The sequence below is a fragment of the Heloderma suspectum genome, chromosome 1, assembly GCF_057233095.1.
Source record: "Heloderma suspectum isolate Gila_16-S chromosome 1, 16-S_ref, whole genome shotgun sequence".
Classification (NCBI taxonomy): domain Eukaryota; kingdom Metazoa; phylum Chordata; class Lepidosauria; order Squamata; family Helodermatidae; genus Heloderma; species Heloderma suspectum.
Window position 1 is genome coordinate 258,874,309 of NC_139458.1, and position 18,373 is coordinate 258,892,681.

Consider the following 18,373-nt stretch of genomic DNA (forward strand, 5'->3'; position numbering starts at 1 on the left):
CTGAAAATATTGATTCTCAGTGTTAACTTTGCCAGCTTTATTGTTTCCTTAGGCGAAAAAAGCGTTGCTGATTTAGATTGTCACAGAAATGTGATCGCTGGAGCACAATCTTCTATTTTGGAGCTGACAAATAGCACTTTTTCGGGGGGGCGGGCACACATGTCAGTTGAGTGCCAAGGTATTTCTCCTGTGTGATAAATGAATCAGTTACTTCTGAGGTATGGGTGGGAGGAATTGGGTGAATAACCCCTGCACCTCCTCCAATGGCTTGGAAATATTTTATCGATTTAAATATAAACAGCTGTTCTTGTTTCTGTATATCAGCATTTGTACATAAGTAGTGGTGTGAGGAATTAGGGAAGGGCCATACATGGAACTTAATGTCTGATTTTTTTTCACCCAACAGAGCTTGGCAGAGCTAGAAGTTCTTTGTAAACAGCTCTACGAGGGAACCGATTTAGCACAGCGAATACAAGCAGAAAAGGTGCTCTTGGAGCTTATTAACAGTCCTGAATGTCTCAGCCAATGCCAGCTTTTACTGGAACAAGGAACAGTAAGTGCTTGAAACTTTATAATCTAAATACACATTCATTATATCTGTGCAAAAGTCCACATACCGGTTCCCAGGACTGTCTATATATTATCTAGGTACATTTGACAATATATTTTCTCCTTACTCATACATTCTTTCCCTTTCAGAAATAGCACTTTTAAGATTTGAAAGTAGTGATAGATAGCGAGGGGAGAAATATGTGTTAGTAGCAGAGGAGATGGCAGTCTCCCATTTTGTGTTTCTTATAGCCCCAGTGGTACCAGTTGGGCTAAAAGGAGCATGACAATCATGTTGGGAGTGTCCAAGCATGGAAGTCGTGATGGTGTTCTATAAGGACCTAGCCCTGTGTATATTTATTTTAGGGTTATTGCAATAAAAATAATGCAGTAGTTATTATATAAATACAAAAACAGGACACGTCTTAATCCCATATTAAGGACAAACCACTGTACGGCTGAATTGTATCACTGCATGCTCGTGGGACAGCATGTATTTGTGATGTTGTACTGAATGGAATAGATGTTGGTACTCTTCAAGCATGTCCCTTGCTTGCACAGTAAGTCCTGGGATTGTGCTGAAAATTATAGCAGAACATATGTATCTAGCTAAATAGTACAACTCCAGTGATAGCAAGACGTTAAGAGGAGCATTTCTTGTTACAGGGTTATATTTTTGGATGATATCTAAGGATTTTTAAAATTATCATTAATGGCATTTGAATTGTGTGTATTTTTCTGTAGACATCCTATGCACAACTTTTAGCAGCAACATGCCTCTCTAAACTTGTGTGCAAAACAACCCCTTTACCTATTCAACAAAGAATGGACATCAGTAAGTATTGTTTATTCCTTTCAATATTGCAGTAGGTTTTGTTACCTGCAGTTTTAGATTGTCCTAGTAATTAGTACAAAATGGCTTGTCATAATGGTATTAGATTAACATTCTGAGGTTCTGCTTTTATTATCCGTAACTTTATTATACTAATAGTTTGAACTGCAAGATCAGTGATCAGATTAATTTGACTGGAATTTCTGTCTGTCTTTTTCTTTATGGAGCAGAAGAGAAAATGTGTTAAGGTACACTTTTTTTTGTCACAAAGGAGAAATCTTAAGAAATTGAGCAAGAGCCTAGGCACACTGCAAATGAACAGTGCTCATACTATACTTAGCTATCTCTGTACTGACGTGGAACAGACTCTCACAATGGGGAGTGACATGTATTATCTTTACTATGCTCTTATCATAAATACATTTATTTGGAACTGTCCCATTGGTTTCAGTAGAACTTAACCCAGAACAAGTATGCTTTCAAGTGTAGCCTCCAACAAGTATATTTTGTCAAATGAAGATAGCAGTAGCCATCATCCTTATCTGCTTTATCAGGGGGTAATAAGAATTAGTTTGGATTGCTTCATGGAGGATAAGGATATCAATGGCTACTGGTCATGATGGCTATATATTACCACTAGTATCAGTCTCTGTATGCCAGATGCTGGGAACATGAGCGGGAGGGCTCTGTCCTGCTTGCGGGTTCCCTGTTAGCATCTGGTAGGCCACTGTTTAAACACATCGTTGGACTAGATTTGCTCTTATGCTTCTCATAAGTGATTTCGTATTTGGGTACAAGAGTAAGAGAGAATATCTGTGCCTTCATAATTATTATACGACATAATTAATGTCGTAGATGTATATTTTTTGCTTGGGCATCTACAGTCTACTTATATGGGAGAAAGCAGAAGTACAGTCAGGGCCAGAAATATTGGAACAAGGATAACTGTTTTGGCAGTTGACCTCTGTACACCACCACATCGAAGTTGAAAGGAAACACATCCAGATGGGAGCGAAGTCAGGACTTTCAGCTGTAATTCAAGGGGTTTGACAAAAGTGGGGCACTAACCATTCAGGAAGGACAGCCAGTGGCATACACACACACCCATCGTTGGTGGCTCATAAGTAATGGAATGAATGGCTGACAAGCAGCTGCATGGCCAGGTGTGGCCTATTTCCTGGGTACCCCATGACCAATCAAGCAGATAAAAGGCCTGGAGGTGGTTCTGAGTGTTACATTGGCATTTGGTAGCTGTTCACTGGAACCCCCAACATGAGGTCCAAAGAGGTGTCCATGTGAGTGAAGGAGGCCATCATTAGGCTGAGGAAACAAAGGAAACAAAATAAACCCATCAGAGAGATAGCAAAAACAGTGGGAGTGGCCAATACAACAGTTTGGAACATCCTGAAAAAGAAGGAATTAACTGGCAAGTTCAGCAACAGCAAAAGGCCTGGAAGACCACGGAAGACAACTAAAATGGATGACCGCAGAATTCTGCTCATGGTGAAGAGGAACCCTTTCACAACATCTAGCCTGGTCAAGAACGCCAAGTCAGTTACCTGATCTCAACCCAATAGAGCATGCTTTTCACTTACTGAAGACAAGACTGAAGGCAGAAAGACCCACAAACAAGCGGCAGCTGAAGGCAGCTGCAGTAAAGGCCTGGCGAAGCATCTTGAGGGAGGAAACTCAGCATTTGGTCATGTCCATGGGTTCCAGACTTCAGGCAGTCATTGACTGCAAAGGATTTTCATCCAGGTATTAAAGGCGATCCTTAAGTTTGAAATCATGTTGGTTTGTTCCATTACTTATGAGCCACCAACAATGGGTGTGTGTGTATGCCACTGGCTGTCCTTCCTGAATGGTTAGTGCCCCACTTTTGTCAAACCCCTTGAATTACAGCTGAAAGTCCTGAGTTCGCTCCCATCTGGGTGTGTTTCCTTTCAACTTGGATGTGGTAGTGTACAGAAGCCAACTGCCAAAACAGTTATCCTTGTTCCATTATTTCTAGCCCTGACTGTATATCTGGGTGTAATACATGTTGTGAGAAGAGGCCTTCCATATTTATAGAAATGATTTCAATATAAGGTGTTAACCTGCCAATTATCAACAAACATAAACATGATTTAATTTGGGCTATTTAGGAAAAAGTCAGCTATGAAGCATCTTGACTTAAAACTGCTCCCTTCTGTAATCCAAGCTGTTCTTTAAGTCATGCAACCCCCCTTTTTGGTTTTGTCTTCCACTTGGAACACACAATGTATCAGACTTCTGTGCAGCGCCTTCAGCTTCAGTAGTAAACCCCTGATCTCAAGATGGGTGTATTTGAGACTGCATGCTACTCGCCATTTGACCCAGCCCTGGGACTTAATATTTAAGGGAGACATGTTTCACTTCAATGCTTAATTTGAGACATGCTGCCCCAACTCTACCACATACTTATATCCAAGTAGGTAGAGACCTGATTAAAACAAAACAAGAGTACTTGGTGATTATGTGGTTTCTGTGCTCATTTCTGGTTTAACACAGGCGCTTTCAACCTCTTATCGTCCCTGACCTCAGAAATACTATATCCAAATAACCTGGCATCAAGCTGTACTAGGGCTCACTGATTAGCAAGAGTATTTAGAATAACTGAGGGAAAAGTGAGCACTTGCAGTGAAAATGAAGGTTTATTTAAGAAAAGTTGTAATATAATAGAATGTAAAGAAAAGCATCTAGGAAATTAAAAAGCAAAACAGCATGCTAACATAGCTAAACTAATCAGCTGGTCATCAAACCAACCAAAAGCACTTTGGTTAGAATTTTGAATGGGACAATGGGTAGTTGATTCCGACTGGCAGCTGGGAGAGGAAAAGGCCCAATAGATACCGAACATAGAAGTTTCCCACAGTGTTTTCTCGGCAAGGAAACACTGAACTGAATAGATGTGGAATCAATACAATACACAGAGAACAAAATGTAATTGGTGTCTGGCAAGCTAATCCTGTGACATTGGTAGCTCCATTTAGCTATGGTTTTGGTACAGACTGTATGGAAGTACTGTGGTCAAGAAGAGATCAGAATTAATACACAGAACAGTAATATGTCTCTGTCACAGATGGCTTTAATGTTATTGCTGTGGGAAATTCAACCAGAGGACTAATGAGAGACTTGTCTGCAAATGCTATTTCAGGGTTCTTGTACCTTTATAATAGCATTAAAATAGCTGCATATGCATTTGGAGCATATAATAAAATATTACTACACAATTTTTGAGATTTGGCGACTTACTCCATGTATTTCAGAGTTATTAACATCCGACATTGGAGAGTGGACTTCCCTCCGCACACATTGGAGAGTGGACTTCCCCCCACACAACAGGGCTCCCCCTTCCTCTCCTCCCCCATTCAACTCCCTGAGCCCCCCCAATATCTGCTTCTGAGAGTCCCCCAAGTTTCTGGAGTAGATTTTGGATGCATGTGGGGGCTGCAGAACTCTGTTCCGCCAATGGTATCCTGCTGGCAGACAAGCACCATTGGATACAACTCATAGCTTTAAAAAGCTTACTGTATTAACATTAAAATAATTTGATTTAATTTTTGGTATTTTGGTACAGGAAACTACATATTAAACTATGTTGCATCTCGACCAAAACTGGCCCCTTTTGTGATCCAAGCTCTTGTTCAAGTAATTGCAAAGATAACAAAGTTGGGTTGGTTTGACATTCAAAAAGACCAGCTCATCTTTAGAGACATTATTGCTGATGTTAAAAAGTTTTTACAGGTAAGAAAAATTGAGCATGTCTTTTGTTAAAACATATTTCTGTATTAAATATAGTAATATATTTTAAGTGCTATATGTGCGATTCTAAGGAGACATGGAATGGAAGATAGTAATTCAGTCATCTCCAAATTAAGGATCACTTGAACAATAAAACAAGAACCGATCTTGTGCAGATTTTTAAGGCTGCGTTTAGATGTGGCATTTTCATATGCAAGCTTTGGAATTGTGGAGTTGAAAATGAGTATGCAACTGGGTAAAAAACTTGTGCAAAAAAGCAGCACCTAAATAAACTTTTTGCTACTGCAGTAGTGTGTTGGCCCTAGGAAGATGCATTATGCTGCTGGGGCTTCTCATAGGAGGTGATGCCTGACACTGCTGTTGGCCTCTTTTGTTTATGATCTCTACCCTACGTCAGCCGCTTAGGAACATAGGAAGCTGCCTTATACCGGGCTGGTTCGCACAGTCACAGTGAGGGAAATAAGCCATGGTGGCTTCCCCCCCCTGCTTCATGTGCTGGCTGGATTTCCCTAATTTTCCTTATTGGCACAGCTTGCTGTGCCATCTGAACCCAGGTGGGATGACTTTTTTAGTGGGGGCGACAACCCTGAAATAACCCAACCACAGCCCATGGGTTGTTTGAAGGTTGCTGCCCCCTCAAATACGCTGGGTTTGGACGACATGGCAAGCTGCGTCAGCAAGGGTACTTAGGGAAATCAGACGTGTGCGTGACAGGGTTAACAAGCCACCATGGCTTGTTAACCACGCCACGAACATGCAAACCGAGTCATTTGAGTCAGACCATTGATACATCTTGCTCAATATTGTTGACACTGATTAGCAGCAGCTCTCAAGGGTTTCAGGCAGGAATTTTTCCAACCCTATCTGGGGATTGAACCGGGAACCTTCTGAATGCAAAGCATGTGCTCTATCACTGAGCTACAGCCCCTTTTCCCCCATGCCAGGCCAGCAGTGCCAGTTGTTGCTGCTGAATTGGGACAGGGCTAGCTTCCCACTCTGGATCAAAGCAGTGTTGTGTCGTTTGCACCAGTCCTTTCCAACAGATCATAGGATTGGAATGTTGGTCAAATTAACATGTTTTAAACGGTTTCACTCTCACAAGGTGAGGCTCTTCACTTGTATTGCTGGTGAAGCAGAATTATTCATTGTTAATTGAAAGAAGTATTCTGTGATGTTAATTTAGATAACGTGACCATTCCTGCTATACAATGATGCACGCATAAAGTTCTTACACACGCATGTTTCTCCATTCATATTAATAGTGGGGGCAGTTCCATGAACAAAAGGTAGTTGTGGCTCTCCCTCCTCCTGGTGAATGTGGAGGGTCTTGCCTATATGCAGGAGATCCATGAACATGTGAAATACGGCCAGGTTCAGGAAGCTGTGTTAAGCAAGTACATAAGAGATGACCCGTTTATTTTATTTTAAAATATTCTATTCTGCCTTTACATAAGCTCAAGGCTTCAAGATGGGGGGTGGGGGCGCACAAAGGTCTTCTGTGGCTCTCAGCCTAATTTCATGCAGCCCTCATCCTAACTTCAAAAGCCCTCTGCAAGGGATCAGTTCAGATCACTTGCAAGAGCAATCTGCCTCTCCCTCAGCAGCTCACTGGATGGGGAGGAAATGGCAGGATGGGGAGTGAGAGAGAAAGAAGCGATGTCAGAGAGAGGAAGAAGGGGTGACTCCGCCCGTTGCTAGCATATGGCCCCAGACAGATTGCTCTCAAGGGAATGTGGGCCTCAACAAGGGAAGAAAGTTCCTCACCCCTGCTTTGAGAGATTCCTGAAGCTATGGTAGTGCTCAGATTTTGAAATCGCACATTAAAGGGTGGGTGTTTTTTCTAGATGGTCCTTACATTGAAAACTGATAGGTGATGTAGGGATACTTACGAGTGTGGGTGGATTTTCTTCTTATGATTCTTATGGCAGAGGTTTTCATCATGCTCCTATCATGTCATCTGTTCCATGTAAGAGTTTAAAAACTGAAACAGGAAATGCAGTTCAAATTATGCAAGTCAAGGGTAATGCATTTCCAAGGAATCTTTCTGTGGTGAAACATGTTCCCTTAACTTGGGGTTGGGTGGATATATTTATATTACCAAGGCTTAGATTAGGTAGTGTTTGCGAGGAAGCAGGATTGCCAAGGATTTTTTTACAAATTCATTTGAAAGTAAGTAGTAGTTGTAGCTAGAATAGTCAAGTCAGGATGATGTATTTGAGTGCTTTTTTTTTTTTTAGTCTGTCTTGGACACTTGCCACCCACAATATCTCATTGCTTTTGTCATTTCTGGTGTTGGGTGATGATGGTAGAAGGGATAAGGAACTGTGTAGCAAAATGAACACATAATAGTTAGAAATTTAGAATTTCTTAGTGCTCAAAATATGCTTTACTTACATTATCTTAGTAATCTTTACTTATAGAGCGCTGCAAGACAGGCTAGTATTACCACCATATTACTGATATGGGAGAAGAGACTGAGGCTGGGAGTTGTTTCCTAAAGTAGGAACTTTGGTCATCCAAATGTTGTCGAACTCCAGCTTCCATTCGCCCCAGCCAGCATGGCCAATGGTCAGAGATGCTGGGAGTTGTAGTCCAACAAAACGGGGGTCCGCAGGTTCCTCATCTCTGGCCTAAGGCCACCCAATATATTCATGCATAAACCAAGGTTTAAACTGATTCTGGTTTCACAAATGTGAAACCATCTGCTATTAAATGTCATTATATGCTGTTACTATTTTTGCATGAGGGGGAAAAACATAATATGTTAGTTAATGTACTTTAAAATCATTAAGAACGTACGATAAAAAAGACCTTGTGTTTATTAAAAACAAACTTGAGAAGGATACTGTGGCCTTTTTTGCAGTTATTTTTATTAATGTAATTTGATTTTACATTTATTATTAAAATGTTTGCAGTGTGAATCTCCAGTAGTTAATTCATTAATAATAGAAATTCAGGCTCAAAACTTTGCTGCTTAAGAGACTTCTTTCGTTGAATTATTTTCCTGTGGGAGAGAAAATGAAGCCACATTTCAAATGCTGCGCTGAATTTACCCTTTAATATAATGTTGATCATTACTAGACATCAGACTTGAACAGATGCATTTGGATTGTCATTAAATTAAATAAAATAAAGGTCCAGTTTAAATCGGTAAACGAGTAATCCTATGGCCCCTAGGCAGCGTCTGAGGGGCCATAGGATGTTCTGGACTCCCCGATCTGAGGTCGGAAGCAATGCTCTGACCTCGGAGGGGGGAATCGGAGCTCCAACACCCCTCCCCCTTGCAGCTGGCATGGAAAGAACTGCGCTGGCTGCTCTCTGAGGTCAGGAACTCAACCTTGGAGAAGGGGACATTTCACTGGGTGGGGAGGGGATTGGCGAGGCTAGGATACAAGTTACCCTGAAGCCTCACCTGCCTCCTTTCCTCCCCCTTCGAAGCACCTCAGGTAGAAGAGCAAAAAAGCCTATCGAGCAAAAATGCAGGGCGGGTGGACAGGGAGGTGAAGATCACCACCACTCCTCCCACCCTGCATTTGATGATCGTGAGCCACCGAGTTCGGGGGTTTATGATCATCAAGGACGCAACCCATAGGACTGCGTCCTAAATGTACCTGTCTTGCCTAGTACAGCAACGAGGCAGCCAGCCATTCCTGGGCTATAGCAGTTTGTGGCTCTGGAATGGCCTGTGTTGGTTGCCACTTTGCAGAGCCACTGCCAATCACTGGGCTCAAAGGTCCAATGGTCTGAATCAATATAAGGCAACTTCATGTGCTTGCAATAGCAGAGAGACTCCCCTGTATGCTGTGCATACACCGCTGTGATCCCTCTGGCATCACATACTGTTTCTGCTAACTCACACCCAACCCCACAAGAGGCAGACCCTTGCACTTGCTGCCACAGGTGGTCTGCGCCCCTCATTCCTTCCTCCTGAAATGCTGTGGGGGCTACTGCTTTGAAGAACTGAAATGCAGAAACTCTTGCCCTCCCTCTTCCCTGTGAGAAAAGGAGGTATTTTTCTGGATGTGCTTCTGCTGAGCTACAGAGAGATAATTAGATTGGAGCATCTAACCTATGGAAGGTACCTATGCTCAGCCTCAAAATTGCCGTGCTTTTTGAAAAATGGAAAGGAAGGTGGTTAATTCAGTTGGCCATTTAATTTGGGTGTAGTATCAGTAATGGAGGTAAAATTATGGTGGCAGGAAGAAACAGGCTTAGATAATAACCACACATTTCTGCCTGCCCACAAAGTTGGGACAATTGAAGCTCCAAAGTATTCTTTAACAGTTTACAAGAAACTTGTTCAGCGTCTATCACAAATGGTTTGGGTTGGTCAGTTTTGCCAAAGGTTTAGTTTTATTTTGCTAGTATTGTATTTTATTCTTTTAAATGTTTGTATTATGTTTTGTATTGTTAACTGTATGGTATTTTAGTCTTTTAACTATTTGTAATCCACCCAGAGAACATTAGTTATTGGGCAGATTAAAAATATAATGAATAACTGTAAATAAATATAAATAATGGCATAATGTGCAATGAGAAACAAGTTTATTTTGTAAGGAATCTGATTCTCCATTTGTCAGAGGCTGAGTGATTTTTAAGGATATTTACAACAATTCCTTTTGGAAGTGACAGTCATGCTGTCATTTAGTTTTTCTTTCTTTCTACAAATGTACACATCCTCCATGTCCAAAATTCTAGTTGCTAGTTAGTGTATTAGATCAATCCTTTTCGTTGTTCTTAAATTATTAGAACTCTAGATTCCCTCATTTTTTAAGAGGAGCTTCAATTTTTTTTTCTTCCTTGCTTGTGAGCAAGTTGTACAGGTGTAACCTCATCTGTCATTGCCTTAAGAAAGAAGTAGCTATTCGTGCATGATAGTCACTATTCTGTCATATTCTGCTGCTTTAAAAAAAAACCCAACAACTAAGAGTAGACCAAATATCCACAAATTGTTTTCTTTACTCTGATCTTCATAGTCTCAAGCAGCTGCCTTTCCCCTACATAATTGTTCGAAACTGTTAACCATTGAGAGTGGTTGGGGGTAGCAGTTCCGGAGGCATAGTTTCTACCTTCTGTGTTTTACTGCTATGCTCATGGGTAATTCTTGTCTGAGTGTTCAGTGGTTGCAGTCTTGCACAGTAGGTAAAGATACCGTTACGTTTCCCTTTGCAGAATAGGTAAGTGCAGCCTATTCTAGCCCTATACCCCAAAGCATTGTAAAATAGGTATAAAATACATTTTTGTGCTGCCATGGTCACTGCTGAAAGAGGTAGGCTCAAACACTAGCCATATTATAAAGGTATGATTTTTCCAAACCCTCAGATCAGAATTCCTTGATACTTTACTAGAGAAAGTGGCTCATCATAAGTGCATCTGTCTTTGAGCAACATTGCCATCTGGCTAGCCATTAGAAACATCAGATGTTGTTTTGAGGAAGGCCAGCCAACTTTGTTTTGTGTTTTCAGTCTTTGGCACTGGAGTTGGCATATGGTGTTAAGAAGGATAAAGATGTGAAAGATCCCCCCCAAATTCATGTTTTTCTTTGTGTATTTCTATGGTGGGAACTGGAAAACTAATCACTTGGGGAGGCTGAGTTTTCTCCCTCAAAGTTACCTAAAGCACTCATATTGGAACATGAACACTTCTGTTTCTGTGTGTTACAGGGGACTGTGGACCACTGCATAATAGGAGTGATGATTCTTTCAGAACTGACTCAGGAAATGAACTTTGTAAGCATCCTCCTTTTCTCTCAAAATTATTTTGTAATGCTGTCAGAATTGTCATGAGTATCTTGAGGGGAAGGGGAAAGGGAAAGGGCTAATGGTTGAGGACTGGGATTCTACACTGTGTGTGTTCTTTTTTTAATAGCTGAAGAACACAAAAGCTTCTATGGCAGCTTTCCCCAACCTGGTGCTGTCCAGATGTGTTGATTTCAGCCCCATCATCCCTAACCAGTGTGGCCATGAGGCATGTAGGCCAGGGATGATGGGAGTTGTAGTCCAACACATCTGGATGGTGCCAGGTTAGGGAAGGCTGACCTATGGAATGAAGCTTAGAAATGGATTGTAGCAATGCCTACCTGAGTGAAGGGAATGGGGCCAATCCTGCAGTTGCTAGAACTAGTTATAAACTGATAAAGGACCGTGAAGCCCAGGTTGCCCTCTTTATTGGTGGTTACCTTTTGAGTGCTTTTAAATACTATACTCAGATCTCTCTCCATCCATTCAGCATTGACTAGGGAGGAGGCTTTTGAAGAGGCTGTGCAAGCTGCTAGGACATTGCCACAAATTGTAGAGCTGGTTTATATAGTCAGCCAAATCAAGTGATCAAGCTTTTCCTGGCCACTTGAGGCTACAGGTGTGGGAGTGTGGCACATTTGAATGCATTTCCATGAAAATACTCCCTGAATATAGGAAAGTAGCATAATGGGGAAAAGGTGCAGAAATGCTCTCACCTGTCAGACAATGCTAAACACCCCCCCCCCCATTCCCATCTCACCAAGAGCCACAAACATTCTTACTTCCAGATGCTACCAAGGCTTAATATCTCTACCTATAATTTGTGACTTTAGAGAACACAGAGGAGTGGGTTGAAAAGATTAGAGTGTGGGGGTTTGCTTCTCTTGATGCACATCATTTTGTTTTTTCTTCAACATATAATCCAAAGTGCTTTTACAAGTGACACTAAGGATGACATCTTGCCCCTCACGAGGGTGTTTGTACCCTGAATATGTAATGCTTTATGCTTTATAGGATTATGCTTTACTTTACCAAAAGAAACCAGGTTTCATAAGCTAGGTTTTTATGTTTTGTTTTATGAATCCATAGTCCTAGGTTTGGACATCATTTCAACACAGTCTTTGCCAGCCTGCATCCTCGAGATGGATATGAACATTTTTAATTTAGATGATGGTCACCTGGAAAAGTAGAGCTACTCAGTCTGATCTGGTGGATGTACATTTTTAACGGATATTTATTGTTTGTTGCAGATAGTTATCTTTTCCATAGAGAAAGCTACCATATAGGCTTCTTCTTGGTGGTATGATACCTTCTCCACTAAAAATATGATTGGAAGTGTGAAATTGTTACCACTTAAACTTGCATAATATGGGCTGGTGTGATGCTGTTGTGGAGATATGGGAAATTCAAAAAGTGATTTAAGTTTCGCTTGTAAAAGCACCCTGGAACTCTTGAGGATTTCTACTTGCTTTTGCAATCCCCATTCCATTGAATCAGTGGGACTTGCTTCCTAATATATGTTTTTATGATCACAGTCTCACAGCCAGACGTACAAGGCACAAAGGCTGCATTTAACTCTAGTGAAGAAGCTAGAAGCTACGTAATGACAGAACATTCCAAAGTTGAGTGTACTGGTAATAGATGTGAGACATTCAGGGAACTGTGTGGGTGTGTGTTTAGGATTGTAGGGTACAGATCCTGTTTGTCTGGGGGCCTAGCTTTTCTGAATACCTTCCTGCACTTGAACTCTGTTTCCTTGTGCTGCTTATCCTAGAGCATTTGCCCCAGAATAATTTCATATACTGAACCCAGACATAAGTGGTATTCACATGTTTATTGTTATTCTCACATTATGTAGAGGAGAATAATGCTAAGAACCTATATGGGTTGGAGGGAAGATATGAAATAAATAGTAGGATGTAAGTCTGCTATTGCATACTAAATTCTGTCTACTAGCTCACCTATAAGAAATGTACTTTAACTAGTCCAAATGAAGACACATGTAATCTTAAGTGCTTTTTTTTAGGTTGATTATTCTAGACCTTCATCAAAGCATCGTAAAATAGCTACCTCATTCCGTGATACCACTTTAAAAGACATTTTGATGCTGGCATGTTCACTGTTGAAAGAGGTAGGCCTAAACACTAGCCATATTATAAAGGTATGATATTTCCACATCCTCAGAACACAGTTCTTTGATATTTTACTACATGAATGCATTAAAAGATAGGGATGAATTAAGAATTAGGGTCAAACTAGGACAAGGAGTATGCATCCATATATGTTCTGGTGAGTCCAATTAGCTTCTGTATGCTGTCTGAAATAGAATTGTTGCCTGAAAGTTCATGTATGCTAGATATTGGCTGTGCTTATGCATAATGATAGGATTCCTGACTTATTAAACCATGATGTGAGTAAGCAGCGTACTCATCTACACAGCCTGTTCACTCACACTTTGTATGAACATATAAAGAAATAAGGCAAGGATAGCTTAGTGTGATGTCTGAACCAGGATTATGTTTTACTGCACCCAAAGAAACGAGAATTAATAACACAGTTTTTGTTTTGTTTCATGCATCTTGGCTTCTTTGAATGCAATAACCCATAGTCCTGGGTTTGGACATCACTTCAGTGCAGCCTTCCACAGTCTGGTACCTTTCAGATGTGTTGGTCTACAGCTGCCATCACCCCCAGTTAACATAGCCTATGCTGACTGGGGATGATGGGAGTCATAGTCACACACATCTGGAAGGCGACAGGCTGGGGGAGTCTTCTCTAAGCTATCCCTTCCTGTTTTATTGACCTGCTTACATAAAGAGAGGAGTGAATGGGCTGCGTGCACAAGCACGCAACTCATTGACATTAATTTAATAAGCCAGAATTCCTAGCTTATCATTATGTGTGAATGTCTCCATTGTAACACATAAGACCCTTTGCTCCAATATAATTGAGAGTTATATGGCCTGATACAGATAGACATTTGTGAGTGAAACTTCATATAGCCACTGAAATTGGTGTATGTTAAACACATGAATAGGCTTATATCAGTGAGGACCCATGAGAATGCATAGTCATTGAAGGCTATAGAACAGATGGAGAAGAATGTCTTCTTCTCCCTGCATGTCTCCATCAGGACCATCTCTGCACTGTCTCTAAAGAAGTTTATGAGGCATGATGTTGATTTGTATTGGGACATTTCTCTTGCTGTACTCACTTGACTGCTGCTTGTTTAGAATGTCTCAGTTGCTGACACACGTTTTTCTTTGTTTGCTTGGGTTTAGATGTTGGCAAAACCATTGGATCTTCAGGATCAACAACAACAAAATCTGGCAATGCACCTTTTGAAACTTGTGCTCAATTGTCTTAACTATGACTTTATTGGCAGTTCAGCAGACGAATCTGCAGATGATCTATGCACTGTACAGATTCCAACAAACTGGCGATCAAGTAAGAGAATAATCAGTGCTAATAAACATGTTCTATGTGGTGTCTGTGACAATATGCATTTGTAGTTCAGTAGCCATGTTTTGTGTCTGTAAAGGTATGTGAAAGCAAATCTTATGTAGGTATATATCATGGCTTAAGACAATTGAGTTGCAAAAAGATAATATTGTAGGTTGGTGGACGACCTGTTAGAACAAAATATCCTACCTTTCACAACTTATAACCACTCACTTTCCCAAACTTTAATTACCAGAACAGAGGCAGTAGGCCTGGGCTGAATCAATTCTTGGGGTGTGTGTGATTTATGCAATCAATATTTAAAGTGAGGGACCATGTTTTTTATTTGTCATATGTGAACCTTCAGCGTGGTACAGAGTGAAATAATGTTGTATTGGACTAATTTTGTTCCTTTTGCCATGCTAGCTCCTGAATATTCTTGATTTGTTTTGTAATGTTGGGTATTAATAACTAGAGATGTAAAATTTCTGGAAATCTTGAAGCCATGGGGGAAAAAATCATTTTTTTCTGGGTTTCTTGGGAAAAACTTGTAATCTTGGAAAAACTGAAAAATAAGCAATACTTTTTCTAGCGCTCTTTACAGATCTAAAGTCACTTTGTTGCTTTAAGACAACCTTCCCCAACCTGGTGCCCTCCAGATATTTTGGACTTCAGCTCCCATCAGCCTCAGGCAGCATGGCCCATGGTCAGGAATGCTGGGCACTGTAGTCCAAAATATCCTGAGGGCACTAGGTTGGGGAGGGCTGCTTTAGAAACATAAAGCAGCAGCCTTTCTGTTCCTTAAGTTACTTTACAGTGCCTTGCATAAGTATTCACCCCCCTTTGACTTTGCCACATTTTGTTGTGTTACAACCTGGAATTAAAATGGATTTAATTTGCATTTTTACCATTTGATTTACACAACATACTTAACACTTCGAAGGTGCAAAATATTTTTATTGTGGAACAAAAGTTAATTAAACAAAAACAAACGGGCATTTGTTGGTTGCATAAGTATTTACTCCCTCCCCCCCGCCCCCGAGTCAGTACTTGATACAAACACCTTTGCCAGCTATTACAGCTGTTAGTCTTTCTGGGTAAGTCTCTACCAGCTTTGAACATCTGGATCCTGCAGTTTTTGCCCATTGTTCTTGGCAACATTGCTCAGTCTCGGTGAGGTTGTATGGGAACCATTGGTGAACAGCACTTTTCAAGTCTTGCCACAGATTCTCAATTGGATTGACTGGGCCATTCTAAGACAGTCAGGTTCTTGTTTTTAAACCACTCCAGTGTAACTTGGGCTGTGTGGTCATTGTCATTGTCCTGCTGGAAGGTGAACCTCCGCCTCAGTCCCAGGTCCCTTGCAGACTGAAACAGGTTTTCCTCTAGAATTGCACTGTATTTGGCTCCATCCATCTTGCCTTCAATCCTGACCAGTTTCCCAGCCCCTGCTGATGAAAAGCATCCCCACAACATGATGCTGCCACCACCATGCTTCACCGGGGGGATGGTGTTCTCAGGATGATGAGCACTGTTGGCTTTGTGCCACACATAGCGTTTTGCAGTAAGGCCAAAAAGTTCAATTTGGGTCTCATCAGACCAGAGAACCTTTTCCCCATGTTTGCTATGTCTCCTGCATGCCTTTTGGAAAAATCCAAATGGGATTTGATATGGGTTTTTTCAGCAATGGCTTTCTTCTCGCCAATGTTCCATAAAGTCCAGCTTTGTGGAGCATCCGGGTGATGTCTCATGGATGGTTTCTCCCATCTCCGCTCCAGCTCCTTCAGAATTACCGTTAGCCTCTTGATTGCTTCTCTAACTAATGCCCTCCTTACCTGGTCACTAAGTTTTGGTGGACGGCCTTGTCTAGGCAGAGTCATGGTTGTGCCATATTCTTTTCATTTTGTAATAATGGATGTATCCATTAAGGGTTCTCCATGGGATGTTCATAGTTTGGGATATTTTCTTATAACCCAGCTGTCAAGGGCTCTTTGGCAGCCTCTTTCAGTCTAATCCAGTAGCCAAGTCTAGACACACACAAAGGGATTTTTTTCAAAGCTTTATTCTTTTATAACTTGACAACTCTACTGTTAGCAACTAAATATGAGCAGCAGAGTACCTATGCTCTAAGTTGGAACAGTTGGTCCCCGTTTGAAGGAGAATCACTGGCAGACCCTGAAATTATGGGCTAGGGAGTGTCCCTCCCTTTTTCCCTTGGATCCTCTGGGTGCAACCGTTGTTTGCGCGCCAACCGGGCACTACTCCTCCTATTTGCGCCCTCCATTTGGCGCCGCTCCCTGCGTCGGCGTTGTGCGTCCAGTAAGTCTCCCCGCGCTCTCTTACTCCCAGGACTGCTGTCTATGCCAGGAATGCCGGTGGGAGGAATCTCTGCCAGCTGTTGGCCCTGGGAAGGATGAGTGCGCTCCTCTCCCAGGAGCAGCTGCTCTTCCTCAGAATCAGAACTACTCTGGGATTCTATGGGCTCAGTGTCCACCCTGACACCAACCTTGGTTGGTGCTTCTCCAGAACTTTATCCTGGACTTGTTTTGATAGCTCCTTGGTCTTGATGATGCTGTTTGTTTAGATATGCTTTCCCACAAACTGTTGGGCCTTCCAGAAACAGATGTATTTGATCTGAGATCAAGTAATATTTGAATTGCACACAGGTGGAGTCCATTCAACCAATTATGTGACTTCTGAAGGCAGTAGGTTGCACCAGAGCTTATTTAGGGGTGTCACAGCAAAGGGGGTGAATACTTATGCAATCCAGACTTTTCAGTTTTTTATTTGTAAATCGTTTTGTAAAATATGCAGATTTTTCCTCCATTCTAAAATTATGCACTATTTTGTATAGGTCAGTGACAAGAAATCCTAATAAAATCCATTTTAATTCCAGGCTATAACACAACAAAATGTGGAAAAGGCAAAGGGGGTGAATACTTACGCAAGGCACTGTATGTATGACTTAGTTGCTCAAAAAATTATATTTTAAAACTTTTAGAAGTAAACTCAGTAAATTTGTAATTATTGTCAGAACAGATGAGAACTACATTAAATAACTGCTACAGCATTGGAACCCCTTCATGGATCACTGCCTTGTTGTGGCGAAGGGGCTTGCGTAACTCAGTGAAGCCATGAGCTATGCTGTGCAGGGCCACCCAAGACGGACAGGTCATGGTGGAGAGTTCTGACAAAATGTGGTCCACTGGAGAAGAAAATGGCAACCCACTCTAGTATTCTTGCCAAGAAAACCCCATGGAACGTATCACAAGGCTAAAAGAGATGACGCCGGAAGATGAGCCCCTCAGGTTGGAAGGTGTCCAATATACTACTGGGGAAGAGCAGAGGGTATTTCCAAGTAGTGCCAGAAAGAGTGAAGCGGCTGGGCCAAACCCGAAAGGACACTCAGCTGTGGATGTGTCTGGCGGTGAAAAGAAAATCCGATGCTGTAAAGAACAATATTGTTTAGGAACCTGGAATGTAAGATCAATGAATCAAGGCAAGCTGGAGGTGGTCAAACATGAGATGGCAAGACTGAACATTGACATCTTGGGAATCAGCGAACTAAAATGGACAGGCATGGGTGAATTTAATTCAGGTGACCATCATATCTACTATTGTGGGCAAGAATCCCTTAGAAGAAATGGAGTAGCACTCATAGTCAACAAAAGGGTGGGAAAAGCGGTACTGGGGTAAAATCTCAAAAACGACAGAATGATCTCAGTACGAATCCAAGGCAAACCATTCAATATCACAGTAATTCAAGTCTATGCCCCAACCACTGAGGCCGAAGAGGCTGAGGTTGATCGGTTCTCTGAAGACCTACAACACCTTCTGGAACTAACACCAAAAAAAGATGTCCTCTTCATCATAGGGGATTGGAATGCTAAAGTAGGAAGTCAAGAAATCACTGGGATAACAGGCATGCGTGGCCTTGGTGTAGAAAATGAAACAGGACAAAGGCTAATCGAGTTTTGTCAAGAGAACACACTGATCATAGCAAACACTCTTTTCCAACAGCACAAGAGGT

At 41.5% G+C, this 18,373-nt stretch overlaps 1 protein-coding gene across 1 annotated transcript in view; it reads left to right on the forward strand.

Moving 5' to 3' along the window:
- The window catches only part of RANBP17 (RAN binding protein 17), a 271,515-nt gene that overhangs the window by 14,042 nt on the left and 239,100 nt on the right, over positions 1-18,373 (forward strand). The window contains exons 2-7 of the mRNA XM_084825522.1: positions 407-553; positions 1,294-1,384; positions 4,980-5,146; positions 10,828-10,893; positions 12,929-13,033; positions 14,184-14,349. Coding sequence (XP_084681648.1) covers positions 407-553; positions 1,294-1,384; positions 4,980-5,146; positions 10,828-10,893; positions 12,929-13,033; positions 14,184-14,349 — 742 coding nt within the window. The remainder of the gene's footprint in view (positions 1-406; positions 554-1,293; positions 1,385-4,979; positions 5,147-10,827; positions 10,894-12,928; positions 13,034-14,183; positions 14,350-18,373) is intronic.